The sequence below is a fragment of the Salvelinus sp. IW2-2015 genome, linkage group LG1 (genome assembly GCF_002910315.2).
Source record: "Salvelinus sp. IW2-2015 linkage group LG1, ASM291031v2, whole genome shotgun sequence".
In the NCBI taxonomy this organism is placed as follows: Eukaryota; Metazoa; Chordata; class Actinopteri; order Salmoniformes; family Salmonidae; genus Salvelinus; species Salvelinus sp. IW2-2015.
The window spans coordinates 32,563,393-32,585,339 of record NC_036838.1 but is presented as its reverse complement, the minus strand read 5'-3'; the positions used below and the strand labels follow the sequence as shown (position 1 = coordinate 32,585,339).

At 40.7% G+C, this 21,947-nt stretch overlaps 1 protein-coding gene across 3 annotated transcripts; it reads right to left on the bottom strand.

The window, feature by feature from the left end:
* Window positions 1–306: 306 nt before the first annotated feature.
* On the bottom strand, window positions 307–12,094 carry LOC111965632 (cyclin-dependent kinase 4). 3 transcript variants are annotated; one of them, XM_023989814.2, is made up of 10 exons: window positions 11,911–12,094; window positions 9,593–9,661; window positions 9,097–9,317; window positions 5,871–6,006; window positions 5,453–5,620; window positions 5,182–5,291; window positions 4,643–4,693; window positions 4,306–4,441; window positions 3,930–4,069; window positions 307–882 (listed from the first exon to the last, which is right to left on the bottom strand). In XM_023989814.2, exons 3-9 carry the CDS (start codon window positions 9,312–9,314, stop codon window positions 3,971–3,973), a joined length of 918 nt encoding a protein of 305 aa, XP_023845582.1. In that variant the 5' UTR covers window positions 9,315–9,317; window positions 9,593–9,661; window positions 11,911–12,094; the 3' UTR covers window positions 307–882; window positions 3,930–3,970. The 3 variants fall into 3 exon arrangements, with proteins under 3 accessions (XP_023845582.1, XP_023845564.1, XP_023845573.1); XM_023989796.2 differs by lacking the exon at window positions 307–882 and having other exon boundaries at window positions 3,593–4,069; XM_023989805.2 differs by lacking the exons at window positions 307–882; window positions 9,593–9,661 and having other exon boundaries at window positions 3,593–4,069; window positions 11,911–12,002.
* Between the last annotated feature and the right edge of the window lie 9,853 nt (window positions 12,095–21,947).

Below are 21,947 nucleotides of genomic sequence, written 5' to 3'. Positions count from 1 at the left end.
TTTCAGTCAGTAGAAAGGCCTCTTTAGTTCCTAAGTTTTCATAACTGTGACCTTATTTGCCTACCGTCTGTAAGCTGTTAGTGTCTTAATGACTGTTCCACAGGTGCATGTTCATTAATTGTTTATGGTTCATTGAACAAGCATGGAAAACAGTGTTTAAACCCTTTACAATGAAGATCTTTGAAGTTTGGGGATTTTTATGAATTATCTTTTAAAGACAGGGTCCTGAAAAAGGTGTATCTTTTTTTGCTGAGTTAATATGACTGTTGCCTCCCGTTTAAGTTTGATGGTAATGACGTTTATTTTTTTAGGATAATCATTAGGTGGAGGTCGCTAGCTACAGTGGTATCTAAAACTTAGCCTATCTAGCAAGCTAGCTGCTCTGCAGTGCAAGCTAGCTTGACATGCTATAAAAGGTAAAGAAAGAAGTTGAGAAAAAAATGTAAAACATGTTATCACCTGAAACAATATTGAATGAAAAGGTAATATTTTACTATCTCTCCTCCATCTTGCGTTACAAACACCAAACTTGTCCGTTCATTAGCGGGGCAAGATCTGAAGATCACATATGTGTAATATGTGAGGATGTAAACAGTGGATCAGTTCCATTGCTATTGTGAAACCGGGCCCAGAGCTCTATGGACCTTGGTCAAAAGTAGTGCACTATACACAGAATAGGATGTCATTTAGGACTGTCCTTATCTCTCACACTTGTTCCTTCTACTGTTGTACCTGCCTTTCAACTCACTGTGGACTTGATTACTTGTTGAACCTTAATGTTTCCTTCTCCGCTACAACTTTCCTATTAAAATGTCATGATTCAAGAGCTTGGCTTGTACTCTACAGTCCTTTCATTCCTCACTTCTCCAAGTTGATGTGAACCTGTAGTCATTTCAGATAAAAGAAACAAAAACAAATTAGCGTACAAGAATGAGATTTCTTAAAACACACTTTGAATGATCCAAGAAACTGAAAACGAGGGATAGAATATGCGTTTCCCAATAACATCTAAGGCATTTCTGGTATACAAAAGGTACGATTAGAAACTGCTGTTTAAGTTGATGATTGGAGCAGCTTTATTAGTCTTTGCAGCACTTAAACATTGCAAGGTGTTCTTGGAATGAAAGGGAGGGATACTTAGTACAGAACAACACATTATTTGGCCCGTAAACATGTTCAACAAATGCCACTTAGCTAGTGTGTCCTTCCATGTGCACTTTTWATTTTTTTAAGGCCCAGTACAGTCAGTGATTTTCCAGTGTTGTGTATATACACACACACACACTGGCAAGAAAAAGTGTGTGAACCCTTTGGAATTACCAGGCTTTCTATATAAATTGGTCATCAAATTTGATCTGATCTTCATCTAAGTCACAACAGAGAAAAATAGTGTGCTTAAATTAATAACACAAATTATTGTATTTTTCTTGTCTATATTGAATACATAATGTAAACATTCAGTGTAGGTTGGAAAAAGTATGTGAACCCCTAGGCTAATGACTTCTCCAAAAGCTAATTGGAGTCCACTAACCTGGAGTCCAATCAATGAGACGAGATTGGAGATGTTGGTTAGAGCTGTCTTGCACTATAAAAACACTCACAAAATTTGAGTTTGCTATTCACAAGAAGCATTGCCTAATGTGAACCATGCCTCAAACAAAAGAGATCTCAGAAGACCTAAGATTAAGAATGGTTGACTTCGATAAAGCTGGAGGGTTACAAAAGTATCTCTAAAAGCCTTGATGTTCATCAGTCCACGGTAAGACAAATTGTCTATAAATGGAGAAAGTTCAGCACTGTTGCTACTCTCCCTAAGAGTGGACATCCTGCAAAGATGACTGCAAGAGCACAGCGCATAATGCTCAATGAGGTTAAGAAGAATCTTAGTGTCAGCTAAAGACTTACAGAAATCTCTGGAACATGCTAACATCTGACAAGTCTACGATACATAAAACACTAAACTAAACAAGAATGGTGTTCATGGGAGGACACCACGGAAGAAGCCACTGCTGTCCAAAAAAACAACATTGCTGCACGTCTGAATTTTGCAAAAGTGCACCTGGATGTTCCACAGCGCTTATGGCAAAATATTCTGTGGACAGATTAAACTACAGTTGAGTTGTTTGGAAGGAACACACAACACTGTGTAGAGAAAAAGACACAGCACACCAACATCAAAACCTTATCCCAACTGTAAAGTATGGTGCAGGGAGCATCATGGTTTGGGGCTGCTTTGCTTCCTCAGGGCCTGGACAGCTTGCTATCGTCGATGGAAAAATGAATTCCCAAGTTTATCAAGACATTTTGCTGGAATAACGTTAGGCTATCTGTCCACCAATTGAAGCTCAACAGAAGTTGGGTGATGCAACAGGATAACGACCCAAAACAGAAGTAAATCAACAACAGAATTGCTTCAACAGAAGAAAATAGTCCTGACCTCAACCTGATTGAGACATCCCAAGAATATTGCTGAACTGAAACAGTTTTGTAAAGAGGAATGGTCCAAAATTCTTCCTGACCGTTGTGCAGGTCTGATCCGCAACTACAGAAAACGTTTGGTTGAGGTTATTGCTGCCAAAGGAGGGTCAACCAGTTATTAAATCCAAGGGTTCACATACTTTTTCCACCCTACACTGTGAATGTTTACACGGTATGTTCAATAAAGACATAAACGTATAATTGTGTGTTATTAGTTTAAGCAGACTGTTTGTCTATTGTTGTGACCTACATGAAGATCAGATCAAATTTTAAGACCAATTTATGCAGAAGTCCAGGTATTTCCAAAGGGTTCGACATACTTTTTCTTGCCACTGTGTGTGTGTGTGTATATATATATATATATATATATATATATATATATATATATATCCACACAGAGGTTGGAATAATACTGTGAAAGTGTGAAAATAATAATGCCCTTTTAGTGAAAGAGCTGTGAAAGTAAGAGCCTGAAATGTCAGCCTTTTTTGGTGGAATGGAATTTTGGCCTACTTGGTAACATCACCAGGTGGTAAATTAGTTAATAGACCAATAAGAAAATGTTCCAAATCTCTCTGCCAATAACAGCTACTTTTCAGTTTTCCCATCCCCACTCACACTACTGACAGTCCTAGCCAAAATCTCGCTTAAAAAAAATTGCTCTTTGCTAAGAAGCTATTTTGGTAGAAAAATATCACAGCAACGTACTTCAATTGTTAAACAGAAAATATTTGATATTGTAATAAAAATGTATGCATTGGATCTTTAAACTATAATATTAAAATAACCACACAGGAGGACAGTTATTCCATGTTGTGTGTGTGTGTGTGTGTGTGTGTGTGCGCAACCTGGTCTCAGAGCATTTCGTATTATTCTGTACGTAAAACTGAGACACCCCATTTAATATGATGAGTCACGTTTCGTATGGTATGAATTAATTTGTGGACTTTAAATGAAATGTTAGGAATTGGCTAAATGTATGATATGTTAGGAATTCTATCTAGGTGGCYAATGTTAGCTCGGCTAGGGGTTAGGGTTAAGTTTAGGAGTTGGAGAATGGTAGGTGGAAAGATTAGCTAACATGCAAAGGAGTTGAAAAGTTGCTAATTAGCTCAAAAGTTGTCAGTGACGAGATTTTAAATAACCACCGGTCTTATGTAACCATACCAAACGTAATATATCATACTAATTTGAGTGTCTCGTTTAAGTTTATTATGTTACGTCTAGTCTATGAGACCAGGCTGGGGAATTCATTTGAGGAATGCGAGGGGAGTCAATCCTTCTTCAGGTTCATATCCGTATTGGTCCTTGAACTCCACTTCTCTACTCCTTTACATTCTCAAGGGGTGCAACTGGCTTCTGTAGTAACATTTTTTTTAAAGGAACCACAACAGGGATCTGGCCTGAAATGCACTGAATGACAATATACACCAAAATGGAGTCAGGGTTACCATTCCTCACGGTCCCATCCTTCGACGTCATTCACTGCATTTCAACCATTTGTCACTTCCTCCTCATCCTCCTGGAAGTAAGGATGTTCTTGAGCGTTTAGGGCAGAGATTCTTCTTAGAGGGTCAAAGGTTAGCATTTTCTGTGGGAACAAACAGAACGGCTAGGTTTACAAATGTGACTCAAGTAGCAATTAAAAGTAGGGTTTGTCCTATCTTTATCATAGCTTTTACAGCTGTTGGTCTGGGTAAATAAATACACTTTTAGCCAGGATTCACATATACAATTTTACCATTTAGCATTTCAACACTCCCAAAAAGAATTTTTTTGACCAAACAGAATACACCCCACAGCTGGTTAGAAAACCAAAAGTTTCACCAAAAGCAGCTCTGCCCCCTGCTCATTGATCTCAGGAACGTAGTCTGTGATTGGGCGGGGGCTGATAGGACTGAAGTTGTGTCGTGAGAGGGTGACATCAGCAGGCCACTCCTCCATGGGTGGCAGGCCAATCACACTGTGGAATGGCAGACAGGAAGGAACAAGCCAACCAGTCAGACAAGTGTTTCAGAAAGAATTAACAGAAGTTAGACTGATCCAAAGTGGCAAGGACTGAGTCCCGAAATGCACCCTATAGGCCCTGGTCAAAAGTAGTACACTATATAGGGAATAGGGTGCCATTTGGGATACACAGGTGGACATTTCTGCCCATACTCACTTGAATATCTTTCCCAGTTGGTCCATTTCAGAGTCTCCAGAGAACAACGGTCTACATGAGAAAGTTTGGATTTGGGTTAATGTGCTGTTGGCCAACTTCCCTTACTGTGACAAGCAGTACTGTCTGTCTCTCTGCCCCCATATAGTCTTATTTTACTGTGCTGACCTACGGCCATGTCTGTGGGAGATTACAGGGCCAGGGCTGACCCTCCCCTGTGTACACTGGTGTGGCCTGGCCGTTAGCGTGGAGCCATAATGATAAGAATCCCTGAGTCCTAGTTAATTGGAGTGCCCCAGCAGTAGACTGCTATACTTCGATTTGACCACCTGGTGGGACCATAATCATAGAAATGAGAGGTTTTTCTTGCTTAGTTTCCAATGTGGTAACTTGCTGGGTGGGATATAATCTATTAATCCAGTGGGCATCTTTTAGAATATCAGATTAACATACATACACATAATTTATATTACACAAAGAGAAAATTTAAAAATAAATGTCCCAGTATGTCAAATAAGCCTTCTCTGGCCCTGGCCACTCACTTGCGTCGGAACATCTCAGCAAAGATGCAGCCCGTGCTCCAGATGTCCACCGGCGTGGCGTAGGTGGACTGGAGCAGGACCTCAGGAGGCCTGTACCACAGAGTCACCACCTAGGGCAGACATGGAGGAGAGAGACGTCAATGGAGGGGCAGTTGAGAGTAGGAGAGAGGTATGAATATTTATGCCAACTGTAAAGCATAAGTAAGCATTATGGTGAATACACATAGAGACCCTTTCCATTCTCAACCAGTGTGTATGTCTGTGTTCCTACCACAGGGGTAAGGGCCATGTGGCAACTGTAGATCCTGGCCAGTCCAAAGTCGGCCAGCTTAACCTGACCACGGCTGGTGACCAGGATGTTCTCTGGCTTCAGGTCCCGGTGCACCACACGGTTCGAGTGTAGGAATGACAGGCCACACAGCAATTGACGCATCAGGTCCTAACACACAGGGGGACACATTTAACATGTGTACCAGGCTCGGTCCACACAATGGTCCAACATATCCAGCCAGATAGAGGGCGACCTGTAGACCTGCCAAACACTGAAGGGCAGGGGCCAGTCAAGTGACAACAGCCAAGGTAAGATCATTTAAAAGTTTGTTTTGGATGTACCTTCCTTTTAACATGGTTTACAGGGACCAACTATGTTTATTTAACATAGTTTACAGGGACCTGAGGGGGCTTCTTACTCTGATGTGGCTGGGGGGCAGTCCTGGGGCGGGGGCCTTCTCTAGGTAGGTCTTCAGGTCCTGGTCCACGTGTTCAAATACCAGGGTGACTTTAGTCTCCTGATCTGTCCTCAGGGTGGCACACACGTCCATGAGCCTGATGTACAAACACACACACACACACACAATGAGCCTAGCGTACACATACAGTCAAACATCACACACAGACACGTCCATGAGCCCAGTGTACACAGAGTGTGTGTGATAATCTGAACGTTCTATGGTTGAATTTAGAATTCCTCAAGGTTCTGTGCTTGGACCTCTTTTTTTCTCTTTATACATACTACCCCTTGGTAATGACATGCACTTTCATTGCTATGCTGATGACACACAATTGTATTTATATTTTAAACCAGACGATACTTTAAAGTCAGCCCGCCTTGAGGTGTGCATCACAGACGTTAAATACAGTTATAGTGCACTGGCACTGTAGCGTTTTTGTACATTATATTTAATGATCTCGAGAATGGATGTGCTCATGATGGCATTTAATGTCTGTTTTTATGTGGTGAAGCCAAACACAAATTTCCACATTACGTGGACAATAAAGTTTCTAATTATAAAACATCCAACTTCTTGCTTTTAAACTTGCAAGACTGAAATTATGGCACTTGGCCACAATAAACTCAGTGTCAGACCTCACCCTCAACATTGATGGTTGCCTCATTACACTAAACATGGTTGTTAAAAATCTTAGTGTCACCTTTGACCCCGGCCTCACTTCTGACCACTACCTTAAAAGCATATCCAAAACAGCATCCTTCCATATCAGGAACATTTCATCTCTCAAACAGATGCAAAGAAATTGGTCCATGAATTTGTTTAATCTCCCGTTGCTCAGACTACACTATTAAAAGCCTACAACTTGCACAGAACACTGCAGCTCGCATTTTAACCAACACTAGAAGGCACGAGCACATCATTCCAGTTTTATCAGCCCTACACTGGCTGCCCGGAAAGTATTGGTTTGATTTTAAGATCTTACTCTTAACATTTAAAGAACTGCATGGCCTTGCCCCCTCTTATCTGACAGATGTGCTCGTTCCACACAATCCAGTGAGGGTGCTCCACTTCCAAGGACAGTTTGAGTTGATGAATCTTGCACATCCCCAACTTTTAAATTAGTGCTCGTCCACAACAACACTGAAAAAGTAATATAGGGGAAACACTGATGTGTGGGATCTCTTAATACACAGTCAAACAGACAAGCTCATGGTCAATCACCATCATTTGAATGAGAGGCGAGGCATGCCATGGTGAGCCAGTCACTAGCTAATAACCTTTATAGAACCTGCTTATCATAGACATACCAGTCAGTTTTTAGGCATTCCAAAGTTCTTATGCTATGTGGGCGTAGGGTTTCACAAGATACAGCTGATCAGGTCAAAACTAAAGTCACAGGCTACAAGTCGCAACAAAAACAACACAATGTGTCAATGAAAGCATTTGACTGTGTTTGTTCGTGTTTGTGCATGTTTACGCATTTCAAAAGGTGCTATTATGTGTGAAGTAGAAACAATGAACGTGTATGCGTGTGTAGCTTACGTTATTCCATTCGTTCCCTTTTTACCACTACAATTTTATGGTTGACAGTGAGACTGTGCGGTTTTGCCAGTTAATCCTAGATCTACACAAAAGATGGCGTGGGACGTGAACTAATCTCAAAACTAGACCTCTTTCCTGGCTGGAGAACATCTGACAATCTACGAACTATCACTATAAATAAAGGTGCAATGATTAAATGTGTTCTTCAAACCTCTTTAGAATGGCATGATTGCAAAGTTTTTGTTTACATTTTCAGCAATAGCAACTACCCACTGAAGACATTCTTTAAAAAAAAAAGTACACTTGGTAAGACATAAGACTTTATACGGGCAAATAAAATTCATAGAATAAAAAGGAAAGTTTTACATCTTCTTAAGTCTGAGGGTGGCTTTAACCTTCTATACTTGGAATTGTATGAACAGACAACCCAACCTGTTTACTTGCGACATATAGTTAAAATGCACTAAAGAGGAACAATGGGGACATATTGAAGATGTGCACACTCATCCCCAGAATCTTTTTACGTGTCTATTTTCAAAAGATATAGCTAAGAACATTAACAACTTCATAGTTAAGAACACTACTATAACAATAAGGAAGAATATAAACATATCACTTCCTAAAACCACAACCTTATGGAACAATCCTTGGATAGCTTTTCAGAATTCACAGATAAACTGTCCACATGGAAAACTAAAGTCATAGAAACTGTAAATGACTTGGTAACAGGAAATAGATTTATTTCCATGACAGAATTAAAAAGTAATTTTGGACTGACCAATGTAGATAATTTCAAATACATGCTACTTTAACAAAAAAGTTACATATCACCATTTTTTCTCCTTTTGGACATCAGAGCAACCTTGAGGGAATCTTATTTGAGTCAGGAAAAGGATGTTCATATGATATGTTTTGTATATCTTCCCTTGCAGAGAGCATATCCAACTGACAATCTCTTAGAAAACAAATTTACTATTGGAACCAAGACTTAAGAACTGATGTTGGCACAAGATGGAGGGAAAGTTGGAGCATAACTAACAATCACAGTTAACGAAAATGTGCGCTTAATTCAGTATAAACTAATGTATAGAATTTATTATACAAGAGACAAAATTAACAAATTCTACAACAACGGCAGAGTCATGTCTTAAGTGTAAAACTAATAATGACTCAATAATCCATGCTTTCTGGGAATGCTATAAAGTCCGGAAGCTGTGGGCGGAGCTAGAAAGTTTGTTGTCAGCAGTATTACAATGTAAACTTACTTTTAATCCGTCTGTCTGCATATTTCAAGACATGGCATATGGGGGTGTAGTGAGATACCCGATGGGTTGGACGATTCTCTTCTCATCACTCATCTTGAAAAAACATATACTAAAAACTTGGAAATCAATCAATCTGCCATCATTAACACAATGGAAAAATCGAATGATTTATTATTTAAATACTGAAAATGTGTGGGCTACGGAGAGAAACAAAATGGTGCAGTTTCAGGCCATGTGGCGGAAAGTGATGCGGGCGCTGGAGATGGGTGTGTGTGCTAGTGGGTCTGTGTAGGCATGACGTAGTTGATGTTTGTATGATGTTGTCGTTTGTATTGTTTATAAAAAGAGTGCAAAAAAATTAATAAACATGTTCTTACTTGACCACGTTGGGATGATCAAACTGCTCCAGTCTCTTCAGCAGGGCCACTTCTCGGACCGTGGAGATAGGGAGGCCATCTTGGTCCGTCTGGACGCGAACACTCTTCAGGGCAACAAACTGGCCACTCTCCAGGTCCCGAGCCTTGTACACCGTTCCGTACGCACCCCCTCCAATCTCTGCCACTGGCTCGTACTGGACCCCACTGCCCTGGGCCATGGTCTGGTTGACAGACAGGCAGGCAGACAGAAAAATAGGTACATATGACTACATTTTCCTTCTACAGTAAGACACTGTCCCCTCCAATCCCCTCTCTGTCACCGTGCTCTCCAAAATGGAGGTCCACCTGTCTTAGATCCAGCCACCTCCTACAATCTTTCACCTTCTTGTGCACTAGACCTCATTAGCTGGGGTCACCTCTGCATTCCAGAGCGGAAGAGGCTGTCGGAAAGTGCGTGTGTGTGTGTGTGTGTGACTGAATGGGGTTGGAATCTGACCTGATATTCAATGAGACAAGATTTCAGTCAACAAGACATTCCAGTGGTCAACCACACAGCACAGGCTCCCTGCAGACATAAATCGGAGAGGATGACTCGGAGACATTAGACATGAGACAGAATGATGCCAGCACCATGGCGCTTTGTATTCCATGCAGAAATGAAGTTGTGATCAGTCTGCATACTGTACAAAGTATGTAAACAAGGAAGGAAGTAGGCTAAATGCAGGAAGAGTAGCCTAAGTCTCCTTATAACTAATGATATATGGGTAATAATGTGGCCAATGTTATATTGACAGGGTGTATGCCATATAAATTATGTTATCTAAGGGTACAAACAGTGGTAGTTCCACTGAATGGAGCAAAACGGAGGTTGGTTTCTCAGACAGAGATTAAGCCCAATCCTGGACTAAAAGGCTAATTTAATACAGATTCTCCACTGAGAATGAGTAAGGAAGACTAGGCTTGAATCCAGGATTAGTCTTAATCTGGGTCCTGGAAACAAGCCATAAATGCTTTTACCAAATTGCCATCCTTAGCTCCTCCTAGAGCCAGCAAGTACACAATAGGTGCGTGCTTAGCCCCCTCCTGTGCTCACTGTTCACACATGACTGTGTGGCCATGCACGCCTCCAACTCAATCATCAAGTTCGCAGACAACAACAGTAGTAGGCTTGATTACCAACAACGACGAGACAGCCTACAGGGAGGAGGTGAGGGCTCTCGGAATGCGGTGTCAGGAAAATAACCTCYCACTCGACATCAACAAAACAAAGGAGATGATCATGGACTTCAAGAAACAGCAGAGGGAGCACCCCCCTATCCTCATCGACGGGACAGCAGTGGAGAAGGTGGAAAGTTAAGTTCCTCGGCGTACATATCACTGACAAACTGAAATGGTCCACCCACACAGACAGTGTGGTGAAGATGGCGTAACAGTGCCTCTTCAACCCCAGGAGGCTGAAGAAATTTGGCTTGTCACCTAAAACCCTCACAAACTTTTACAGAKGCACAATTGAGAGCATCCTGTCGGGCTGTATCACCGCCTGGTACGGCAACTGCAACACCCACAACCGCAGGGCTCTCCAGATGGTGGTGCGGTCTGCACAACGCATCACCGGGGACAAACTACCTGCCCCCCTGGACACCTACAGCACCCGATGTCACAGGAAGGCCAAAAAGATCATCAAGGACAACAATCGCCCGAGCCACTGCCTGTTCACCCCGCTACCATCCAGAAGGTGAGGTCAGTACAAGTGCATCAAAGCTGGGACCGAGAGACTGAAAACAGCTAGCTCAAGGCCATCAGACTGTTAAACAGCCATCATTAGCACAGAGGCTGCTGCCTACATACAGACTTGAAATCATTGGCCACTTTAATAAATGGAACACTAGTCACTTTAATAATGTTTACATATCTTCCATTACTCATCTCATATGTATATACTGTATTCTATACTATCTATTGCATCATCGCCTATGCTGCTCTGACATTGCTCATCCATATATTTATTATTATTCCATTCCTTTACTTAGATTTGGGTGTATTAGGTATTTGTTGTTGACTTGTTAGATTACTTGTTGATATTGTTCCACTAGAAGCACAAGCATTTCGCTACACTCTCAATAACATCTGCTAACAATGTGTATGTGACCAATAAAATTTGATTTTATTTAAAGGTGGTCAGTCTCATGGTTCACTGGTGTACACTATCAATAGGCCATGATGGGGCATATGCAATGCTACATCAAAGACCATCTGAAATTTGTTCTGATTTATTTACTGATGTGGTCCTATAATTCTACCCAAGAAAAAAAGGTAGGACAACTTTCATTGTTTAATCTACATACCTCCAATAAACAATTTAATTATATGTAGTTGTCCTAGTATTTTCTCATCAAATAAACTTCTAAGCAAGCAAAATTAGCTAATGCTATCAAAATATTGGACAGAGCTCGTGGCATAAAGCATGAAAACGAAAGCACCCCCTCGACACGTGGTGTTCCTCCATAGTTCTATTCTCAGACAACACAGAGAACAGGCCACAACACTTTTCAAACGCAGTTTAACATCTGACGTGGCAAAAAGTCGTATATGTTAAAACATGGTTCTATATTTATTTTTGGCATAGCAAAGCATGTTTTTAGCGGCAATAGCAAATTCATGCAACAAGTTGTGTAGAACTTGGGTGATTATGACTTTATGTAAACAGTGCCCCAAACTAGCAGGAATACATTGCAACAAGCGACATTTGTTTAAGAAGTATTTTACAAGATGTGAACATAATTTTAACTAAATTGTATGTAATAGGCTACTTACCACGTGTCTTCACGTTTTATTTAACGTTAGCAGGCTATACTGCTACATTTAGTGCATGAACGAAATCATGTTTTTCACTTGGTTCTTCTTATCAAACCACATTCGAGGTAGGTCACACAGATTTTACACCAAACTGGCAGAAACTGTTGCGGATGTCTTCGATCAAATCATTCGATTTAACTTCGGCCTTACTTCTTTTTTCTAAACACTCTGGTAAAGTGGAGGCGCTTCCTGTAGCCATGCAAGGCGGGGCCAAATATCCATATACCCTCTTAAAAAATCATGACAACTTTGCAGCATGTTTTTTATTTAGGTGGCCATCCAGTAGTACATTACACTCTGTAGAATGATACATCTGCCAATTACATGTTCAAGTGTTCATAAACATTATGAATGAGTAAGTGCACAGTGCAGAGAGAGGCAATAAGTGGGTATTTTAAAAGTATTGAATTGTATGATGTGCTAATTCTTAGTATTTTTCCTCATGTAAGACTAAAAATGTGGTTTATTTCCTCCAAAGACAATGTATATTATATACATTGAAGAAGAGGGTGTGACTCCTTCGCCCCGGGCGCGCGCAGAGCTCCATGGCTCGGTGAATGAGGACCGTGCACCAAACCCCTCCCAGCTCTTTCTCACGCTGCGATTGGCGGGGAACTGCTGTTGCTAGGCTCATACACCAGCCCTGCATTCCAAATTAAGTATTCAGAATTAGTCATTTGACTTTTAGTTAAATTAATACTATACCGTATTAACAGAAACACAATTCATAGTATAGGGATATAAATCATGCCCTGGGCCTTTAGCAATAAAGTTAATCATCATATAAAAAAATAAACCTGAAATGACCAGACTTGGGAATATTTTTATATACTAGGCTAGGCTATAATGGTACGGCAAGATGTTTTTAGTGAAAATCTTTCAATGCATAATTGTCCAGTCCATACAAATAATCACATTCTTTACCCATCTGCCACTGAAGTCAATGGTCATGTTCCTGCCCCACTATGCTGCGTTCAAGACAACTCGGAAACTCAAATTTCCAACATGGAAACTTGTTATAGAAAGATGAGCTCCAAGTTTCCCACTTGGAAAGGATCAGAATCGACCAATAGGAAGCTCTACGTAAAAGATTCACGAACATTTGAAATAGGGAGGCTTTGGGGTTTCAGAGTTGTTTTGAAAGCACCACTAGAAGTTGCATTGCATCAACCAATGGTTGCGTGCCACATCATCGACTGTGCAGTCGGCATCAGATTGCAATATCATATGATGGGTTTAGCTGATAGTTAAACACATATCCAAGTGTTGTGATATCTGGCAGGCATCTGCATTGTAGTTGGACAGGACAACAACCAATGTCAGAGTCACAGATTACTTTTTTGTTCAATTGAGATGACTACTTCAAACTAAAGGTATTCCAGGGTCCAAAAAGTTGAACCCTTTCCGAAATGGACCATGCGCTTTCCAACCTGGACCCGATATGCATATATATATATATTTTTTTAAATAGAGAGACCTGTTCCGAACGGACCCGAAGAGTGAGGGAAGCAAGTGAGGGAAGCAAAAGAAAAGGCATTTTTATACCTACTTTTAACCGGGAACTGATAAAGTATGAGAGGAGGGATAGAGGTAGTGTAGTACGGCCACTCCAGGGGAGTGGCCGTACTATGAGGTAGTGACAGGGTGAGCAGGGAGGGAGATTAGAGAGACACCAACCAACTAAGCCAACTCGAGCAATAGTAGACTAATAGCTGCCATAGCTAGGTTATTTATCATCAAATATGATTATGTAGTACCTGTCTTGACTTCATCAAACCGGGAGAAGATAGTTGAACTAGCTAACGTTAGCTAGCTAGGCTAATTGAGGTTACAGTACATGCGCTTTCTCATCCTACAGTTACACATAACTCCATTCAGAATATTAAGTAGCAGCCTACCTGTTGACTCTTGGTCGTTGTAGCCTGTCCTTCTCCTTTAACTTTTAATTAATTAATTCCATTTTCCATGGATTAGTTACAGCGGTTAGAGTGTTTGGACAGTAACCGTAAAGTTGCTTGTTGGAATCCCCAAGGCAGCAAGGTGGAAAAATCTGCCGTTCTGCCCTTGAGCAAGGCAATTAACTCCCACAACAACTGCTCTGTTGAATGCATTCAGTTGTACAACTGACTAGATATTCCCTTTCCCTAACAGTTTATAGGTAGTAGATGTCATCAATAGGCCTGATTGACAGTTAGCGTTAAGTTATTCTCTTTATTTTGATAACACTGACATCTGAAAGGACCACGCCCAATATGTTATTCATAGTCTTCTCATCCACCTCCTTTTTACTCATAAAAAGGACTTCCTTTCTCAGATTATCCAATAGTAAAGCATCAGGGAAGTTTCTTGGTAGTCTCAAACAAATCTACTTTGAAACAAAAGTATACACCTCATACACATGGTTATGGGCTTCAAATAAAGATTTTTTWTTAAAGATTCTTCAAAGTAGCCACCCTTTGCCTTGATGACAGCTTTGCACACTCTTGGCATGCTCAACTGCATCATGCGTCACCAGGAATGCATTTCAATTAACAGGTGTGCCTTGTTAAGTTAATTTGTGGAATTTCTTTYCTTAATGCGTTTGAGCTAATCAGTTGTGTTGTGACAAGGTAGGGAGGTATACAGAAGCTAGCTCTATTTGGTAAAAGACCAAGTCCATATTATGGCAAGAACAGCTCAAATAAGCAAAGAGAAACGACAGTTCATCATTACTTTAAGACATGAAGGTCAGTCAATATGTAACATTTCAAGAACTTTGAAAGTTTCTTCAAATGCAGTCGCAAAAACCATCAAGCGCTATGATGAAACTGGCTCTCAAGTGGACCGCCACAGGAAAGGAAGACCCAGAGTTACCTCTGCTGTCATGATCGTCGTATGAGTGAGACCAAGGCGCAGTGTGGTATGTGTACGTTCTCTTTTAATGAATGAAACGCATTACAAAATCAACAAACGAAACGGGAAGCTATACAAATAGTGCAGACAGGCAACTAAACATAGACAAGATCCCACAAACACAAAAGGGAAATGGCTGCCTAAATATGATCCCCAATCAGAGACAACGATAAACAGCTGCCTCTGATTGGGAACCATATCAGGCCACCATAGATAACCCACCCAAGTCACCATCACGCCCCAACCAACACAGAGAAAAAACAGCTTACTATGTTCAGGGCGTGACATCTGCTGCATAGGATAAATTCATTAGAGTTGAGTTTGGGGCAGCAGGTAGCCTAGTGGTTAGAGCATTGGGCCAGTAACCGAAAGGTTGCTAGATCTAATCCCCAAGCCGATAAGGTAAAAATCTGTCGTTCTGCCCCAGAACAAGGCAGGTAACCCACTGTTCCTAGGTCGTCATTGTAAATAAGAATTTGTTCTTAAGTGACTTCCTAGTTAAATAAAGGTAAAAAAAAAATTGTTCATTGCATATCAGATTGCAGCCCAAATAAATGCTTCGCAGAGTTCGAGTAACAGACACATCAAGGGACATTTAACCGGCATGGCTACCGCAGCAATATGCCATCCCATCTGATTTGTGCTTAGTGGAACTATAATTTGTTTTTCAACAGGACAATGACCCAAAACACACCTCCAGGATGTGTAAGGGCTATTTGACCAAGAAGGAGAGTGATGGAGTGCTGCATCAGATGATCTGGCCTCCACAATCACCTGACCTCAACCCATTTGAAATGGTTTGGCATGAGTTGGACCGCAGAGTGAAGGAAAAGCAGCCAACAAGTGCTCAGCATACGTGAGAATTCCTTCAAGAATGTTGGAAAAGCATTCCAGGTGAAGCTGGTTGAGAGAATGCCAAGAGTGTGCAAAGCTGTCATCAAGGCAAAGGGTGGCTACTTTGAAGAATCTAAAATATAACACATGTTTTGATTTGTTTCACACTTTTCCGGTTACTACTTGATTCCATGTGTTATTTCATAGTTTTGATGTCTTCACTATTATTCTACAATGTAGAAAATAGGAAAAATAAAGAAAAACCCTTGAATGAGTAGGGTTGTCCAAACTTTTGAATTGTACTGCGTGTGTGTATAATTTATCATGTCTGTAATGTCTACGTTAGTGTTTCAATTGTATGTCAATTGTAAGGTACTTTTGTCTGTAATGTCTTTTTTCGTTACGTGTCGGACTCCAGGAACACAAGCTTTCGCCAATGGCGTCGGCTAATGGGGATCCTGCACCTTCAGTGCTGTTCTATTTGTACTTAACTGGGCTTCTGAATGGTCCCATTATATAGTTCATCATCACCCAGTTGGGTACGAACACCTATAATGGTTACATTCCAAAGGTGGCGAGCTCTTGTCTCAGTAAGTTTTTAGCACCATGGTGAAGTTGGACGCTCTCAGGCAAACGAACGCAGGACTCCATCCTGTCTGGTGCGTCCAGAGGGCCCTCTGCCAGGACCCTCCCCATGATGCGGGCGCATATGCCGGGTATATTTCACTCAGAATGGCTGGGTGCACTAACGGTAGCAGTAGAGCCACTGAGTTGGGATGACCATCTGTCCACCAGAGAGCTATCAGAGCCTAGTCAGCCTGCAGCCTGTCGGCCACTAGAGCAGCGATCAGAAAGATCTCCACGATGTTTGAGGGACCAAGATTTCCTTGCAATGGCTACTTTTAAGGAGACTCTTATAGGTCAGGGTTGTGGGGAAACCACCCTTATTAAGAGCAACCTTGACCTCTTGTATCCTATTTTGTGTCACGGTCACTATTATAGTAGATTATTCCACCACTCTATTTGTCTGTTTCTGATGGCAATATCTCAAAGCAGAAGCCAATGACAAAGTGGTTGGGCTAATTATTGATTTGTAAGGACTAAGGTTATTATAGTTTTTATTTTTATTCGTTTTTTGATTTTATTTTGAAATTCAATCTTAATATGACTTGGATTTAAAATGAATAGCAGAGACTGGTGCAACAACAATATGGTGGAAGAAAACTCTTTTGCTCATGTTTACATCAATCCAATGCTATTTAATTTTAGTCTTAAATTGACCAGTTTCTCACAGMAGGACAATAATCCTGCTGCAACAGAAAATGCGAATTATTATGTGTATTATATTTGATGTACATCTTTGTAAGGGTTTATGCATTTTTCGTTAGTGCAAATCAAGTCTGAATTGTTAAAGTCGAAATTACAAATTTTAGAAGCCTTTTTAAAACTTGATTACATACAAGTTTGCATTTCCTGCTGAGCAAGAAAATACCCTGCCACAACAGAGTGATCAAATTAAGATAGTATATCTGTACACTTAAGAAGAATCAAGTTCGCTATCTAGACGATTTCCCCCCCCTGTTATTAGTGATAGCTTGTGATTGCGATGCACAAACTAGGCCTATTTGAAAAAGCGCCATCTCCTGGCAGCATTTACCCACAAGATTCAGTAGTTTGAACACCCCCACCCCAAAAGCTTGAAAGCCATAATTTTTTATGTGAAAAAAAACTGTAACTGAACAAATGTTATTATGGTTCTTATTTTATTTTGAAGCCAAAGATAATACTTTCAGTATAGTTTTAGTATCTCAAACGGGTTTGTTAATTATTTTATTTCAGTTTACTAAATTGTTTTTTCATGATTAGTTTTCGTTTCAGTTTTCTTTTACTATAATAACCTTGGTAAGGACCCAGTGTAATGGGAAAATTATTATTGGATGTGAACTTAATGACCAGGGGAAAACAAGTCTTGGTGAATGTAATATTTCTGGTAAACAAGCTAGACAGCTGAACTGAGAGAGTTCTCTTAGTTTAAACCAGATGCATTGCCAGCACAATCTGTGTGCATTTGGTGTGGGTGACGTGGCTGAGTGCATAGACAGACTGTGCTCAGCCAGCGGAGGTGGTCACTGTGTATGTGTGTGTGTGTTTGTTTGAGTGTCTAAGTCTCTGTTTTTGTGTACCTGTGTTTGTACCGTGTCAGTGTGTGTGTGTCTTTATGAGTATTTTAGTGTGTTGGTGTGTGTATGTATTTTGTCTTTATGGGTTTTTGTAGATGTATTATTCAGACTGATGGTCACAAAGCTGCTCAACCCTCTGTAGATAACCAGTGACAGATATTGCTAATGTCTCAGTGACACAACCATGGCCCTCTTCCACCCTCTCTCTTTGTCCCTCTACCTTTGAATGCTACACTATCTTTCCCTCATCTTTCTCTCTTAAGTTGCTTCTGCTTTCTCCTACAGTAGTTATCGCCCTCTTAGTTAGCTAACATTGTTTGCTGTGTGCTGTGTGCTGTGTCTCTAAGACTGACAGAATCTCAGAGTTAGCATGCCTGGACAACCTGCTGGCCTTTTCACAGAACATTACGTTTTACATTTACATTTTAGTAATTTAGCAGACGCTCTTATCCATAGCGACTTACAGTCAGTGCATTCATGTTGTAGTCAATGTTAGCCTGTTGGCATGAACTGATGGAGCGTATCCAAACATCATGTTCTTAAATTGATAGTTTATGAAATGTGACACAGTCCTGCCTAGCAGTGTTTTTTTTTTTTTTACACTCGTACAGACAGATAGAGCAGTGGTTGTCAATTTTCCATGACCTAAATCTCTTTTTCTTTCATACATCTGGGCCTCGCTGTCCTTTCGTGGCTCTTGTCCTCCACAAAATTATCTAATTTCAGTACTAATATGTCAGCAGATAATTGTACTGGTTACAATTCTATTCACAGTGCTGCACAATCTGACTGCTAATTTTTGCTTATACAGTACCAGTCCAAAATGTGGACACCTACTCATTCAAGGGTTATTCTTTATTTTAACTATTTTCTATATTGTAGAATAATAGAGAAGACATAAAAACTATGAAATAACACAAATAGAATCATGTAGTAACCAAAAAAGTTTTAAACAAATCAAAATACATGTTATATTTTAGATTCTTCAAAGTAGCCACCCTTTGCTTTGATGATAGCTTTGCACACTCTTGGCATATTCTCAAACAGCTTCATGAGGAATGCTTTTCCAACAGTCTTGAAGGAGTTCCCACATGTGCTGAGCACTTGTTGGCTGCTTTTCCTTCACTCTGTGGTCCAACTCATCCCAAACCATCTCAATTGGGTTGAGGTCGGGTGATTGTGGAGGCCAGGTCATCTGATGCAGCACTCCATCACTCTCCTTGGTCAAATAGCCCTTACACAGCCTAGAGGTGTGTTTTGGGTCATTGTCCTGTTGAAAAACAAATTATAGTGGGACTAAGTGCAAACCAGATGGGATGGCGTATTGCTGCAGAATGATGTGGTAGCCATGCTGGTTAAGAGTGCCTCGAATTAAAAATAAATCACAGACAGTGTCACCAGCAAAGCACACCCACACCATCACACCTCCTCCATGCTTCACAGTAGGAACCACACATGCGGAGATCATCAGTTCACCTACTCTGCATCTTACAAAGACACGGCGGTTGGAACCAAAAATCTCAAATTTGGACTCATCAGACCAAAGGACAGATTTCCACCGGTCTAATGTCCATTGCTCGTGTTTCTTGGCTAAAGCAAGTCTCTTCTTCTTATTGGGCCTTTAGTAGTGGTTTCTTTGCAGCAATGCGACCATGAAGGCCTGATTCACTCAGTCTCCTCTGACCAGTTGCTGTTGAGATGTGTCTGTTACTTGAACTCCGTGAAGCATTTACTTGGGCTGCAATCTGAGGTGCAGTTAACTCTAATGAACTTATCCTCTGCAGCAGAGGTAACTCTGGGTCTTCCTTTCCTGTGGCAGTCTTCGTGAGAGCCAGTTTCATCACAGGGCTTGATGGTTTTTGCAACTGCACTTGTAGAAACTTTCAAAGTTCTTGAAATGTTCCGGATTGACTGATCTTCATGTCTTAAAGTAATGATGGACTGTCGTTTCTCTTTTTTTATTTGAGCTGTTCTTATTATAATATGGACTTGGTATTTTACCAAATAGGGCTATCGTCTGTATACCACCCCTACCTTGTCACAACACAACTGATTGGCTCAAATGCATTAAGAAGGGAAGAAATTCCACAAATGTACTTTTAACAAGGCACACCTGTTAATTGAAATGCATTCCAGGTGACCTCATGAAGCTGGTTGAGAGAATGCCAAGAGTGTGCAAAGCTGTCATCAAGGCAAAGGGCGGCTACTTTGAAGCGGGCCAGTGGCCATCGAAGGTGAGCATTTGCCCACTATAGTCGGTTACAATGCCAAACTGCAGTCAGGTCAAGACCCTGGTGAGGACGATGAACACGCAGATGAGTTWCCCTGACACGGTTTCTGACAGTTTGTGCAGAAATTCTTTGGTTATGCAAACCCACAGTTTCATCAGCTGTCCAGGTGGCTCATCTCAGACCATCCTGCAGGTGAAGAAACTGGATGTGGAGGTCCTGGGTTGTCATGGTTACACATGGTCTCTGGTGGACATTCCTGCAGTCAGCATTCAAATTGTGGCATTGTGTTGTGTGAAAAAACTGCACATTTTAGAGTCACCTTTTATTGTCCCTAGCACCAGSTGCACCTGTGTAATGATCATGCTGTTTAAGCAGCTTCTTGATACACCACACCTGTCAGGTGGATGGATTATCTTGGCAAAGGAGAAATGATCACTAACAGGGATGTAAACAAATTTGTGCACAAAATTTGAGAGAAATAAGCTTTTTGTGCATATGGAAAATTTCTGAGATCTTTTATTTCAGCTCAGAAAACATGGGAACAACACTTTACATGTTGTGTTTATATTTTTGTTCAGTATGAATGTAAGAGGTAATACACAAAAAGGCCTAACATAAATCTCTCATGGATAATTGTTTGATTCCGTAAACAGATCTGCTGCTGGGATAAACTGTTTTTCATGTCATGTGATCATGGAAATCATGTGTCATGTGACCATATTTTCAATGCATTATTATTATTATTTATTTTAAACAATGAGCTTATACTTGTTTGTTTCTTTCCTATTTCCGTAGGCTAGTTTAAGGATCCGCCTCTTTTTCCCCCATTTTTGCCTAAAATGACATACCCAAATCTAACTGCCTGTAGCTCAGGCCCTGAAGCAAGGATATGCATATTATTGGTACCATTTGAAAGGAAACACTTTGAAGTTTGTGGAAATGTGAAAGGAATATAGGAGAATATAACACAATAATTCTGGTAAAAGAAAAATCAACTGTTCTTTTTTTTGTACCATGATCTTTAAACTGCAAGAGAAAGGCCATAATGTATTATTCCAGCCCAGGTCAAATTTAGATGTTGGCTACTAGATGGCAGCAGTGTATGTGCAAACTTTTAGACTGATCCAATGAACCAATGTATTTCTTTTCAAAATGTTGTATCAAGACTGCCCAAATGTGCCTAATTTGTTTATTAATAACTTTTCATGTTCACAATTGTGCCCTCTCCTCAAACAATAGCATGGTATTCTTTCACTGTAATAGCTACTGTAAATTGGACCATCCAGTTAGATTAACAAGAATTTAAGCTTTCTGCCAATATCAGATATGTCTATGTCCTGGGAAATGTTCTTGTTACTTACAACCTCATGCTAATCGCATTAGCCTACGTTAGCTTAACCATCCCGTGGAAGGAACACCGATCCCGAATAATATTTATTTTTCGGCTAATTTATTATTGAGTGAAAATCTTCTGTGTACATGCGAGGCGCACGTGGATCCAGCGCTCGGTAGGCTGCTGCATGTGTAGCGGCCCCTAGAGAGTTCCACCCAGCGTGACTCTCCGCGGGTGTCCGGCCGGGCCAGACAATGCTCATAATATACGCTTTACCCTCGCTTCCATATCTCTATGACTAATGTTTTCATCTGGCTGTGATTAAACTCTAATCCAGTTATGGCATAATTCATCTATTCAGACGTCTGATGCTGCTTGGTCGAGTTCTTTGAAATATGTTAAACATTTTATTTGTGGCATCAAGTACGACCTGGCTGAACTTCATGAAAGAACACCCCAGTGGTGGGGTGGCCAGTGAAGCAATGTGCATCATTACAACACCCATGTAAGACATGACCCTAGTAT

Bases quoted from the DNA above. Each gene is read 5' to 3' on its own strand.
- LOC111965632 (XM_023989814.2), bottom strand. From the start codon at position 9,314: ATGGCCCAGGGCAGTGGGGTCCAGTACGAGCCAGTGGCAGAGATTGGA. The intron at 4,442-4,642 runs GTGAGTATGGGC...GCCATTCCACAG, and splicing joins CAACTGGGAAAGATATTCAA to TGTGATTGGCCTGCCACCCA. The intron at 4,070-4,305 runs GTGAAACTTTTG...TTGTTCCCACAG, and splicing joins AGGGGGCAGAGCTGCTTTTG to AAAATGCTAACCTTTGACCC.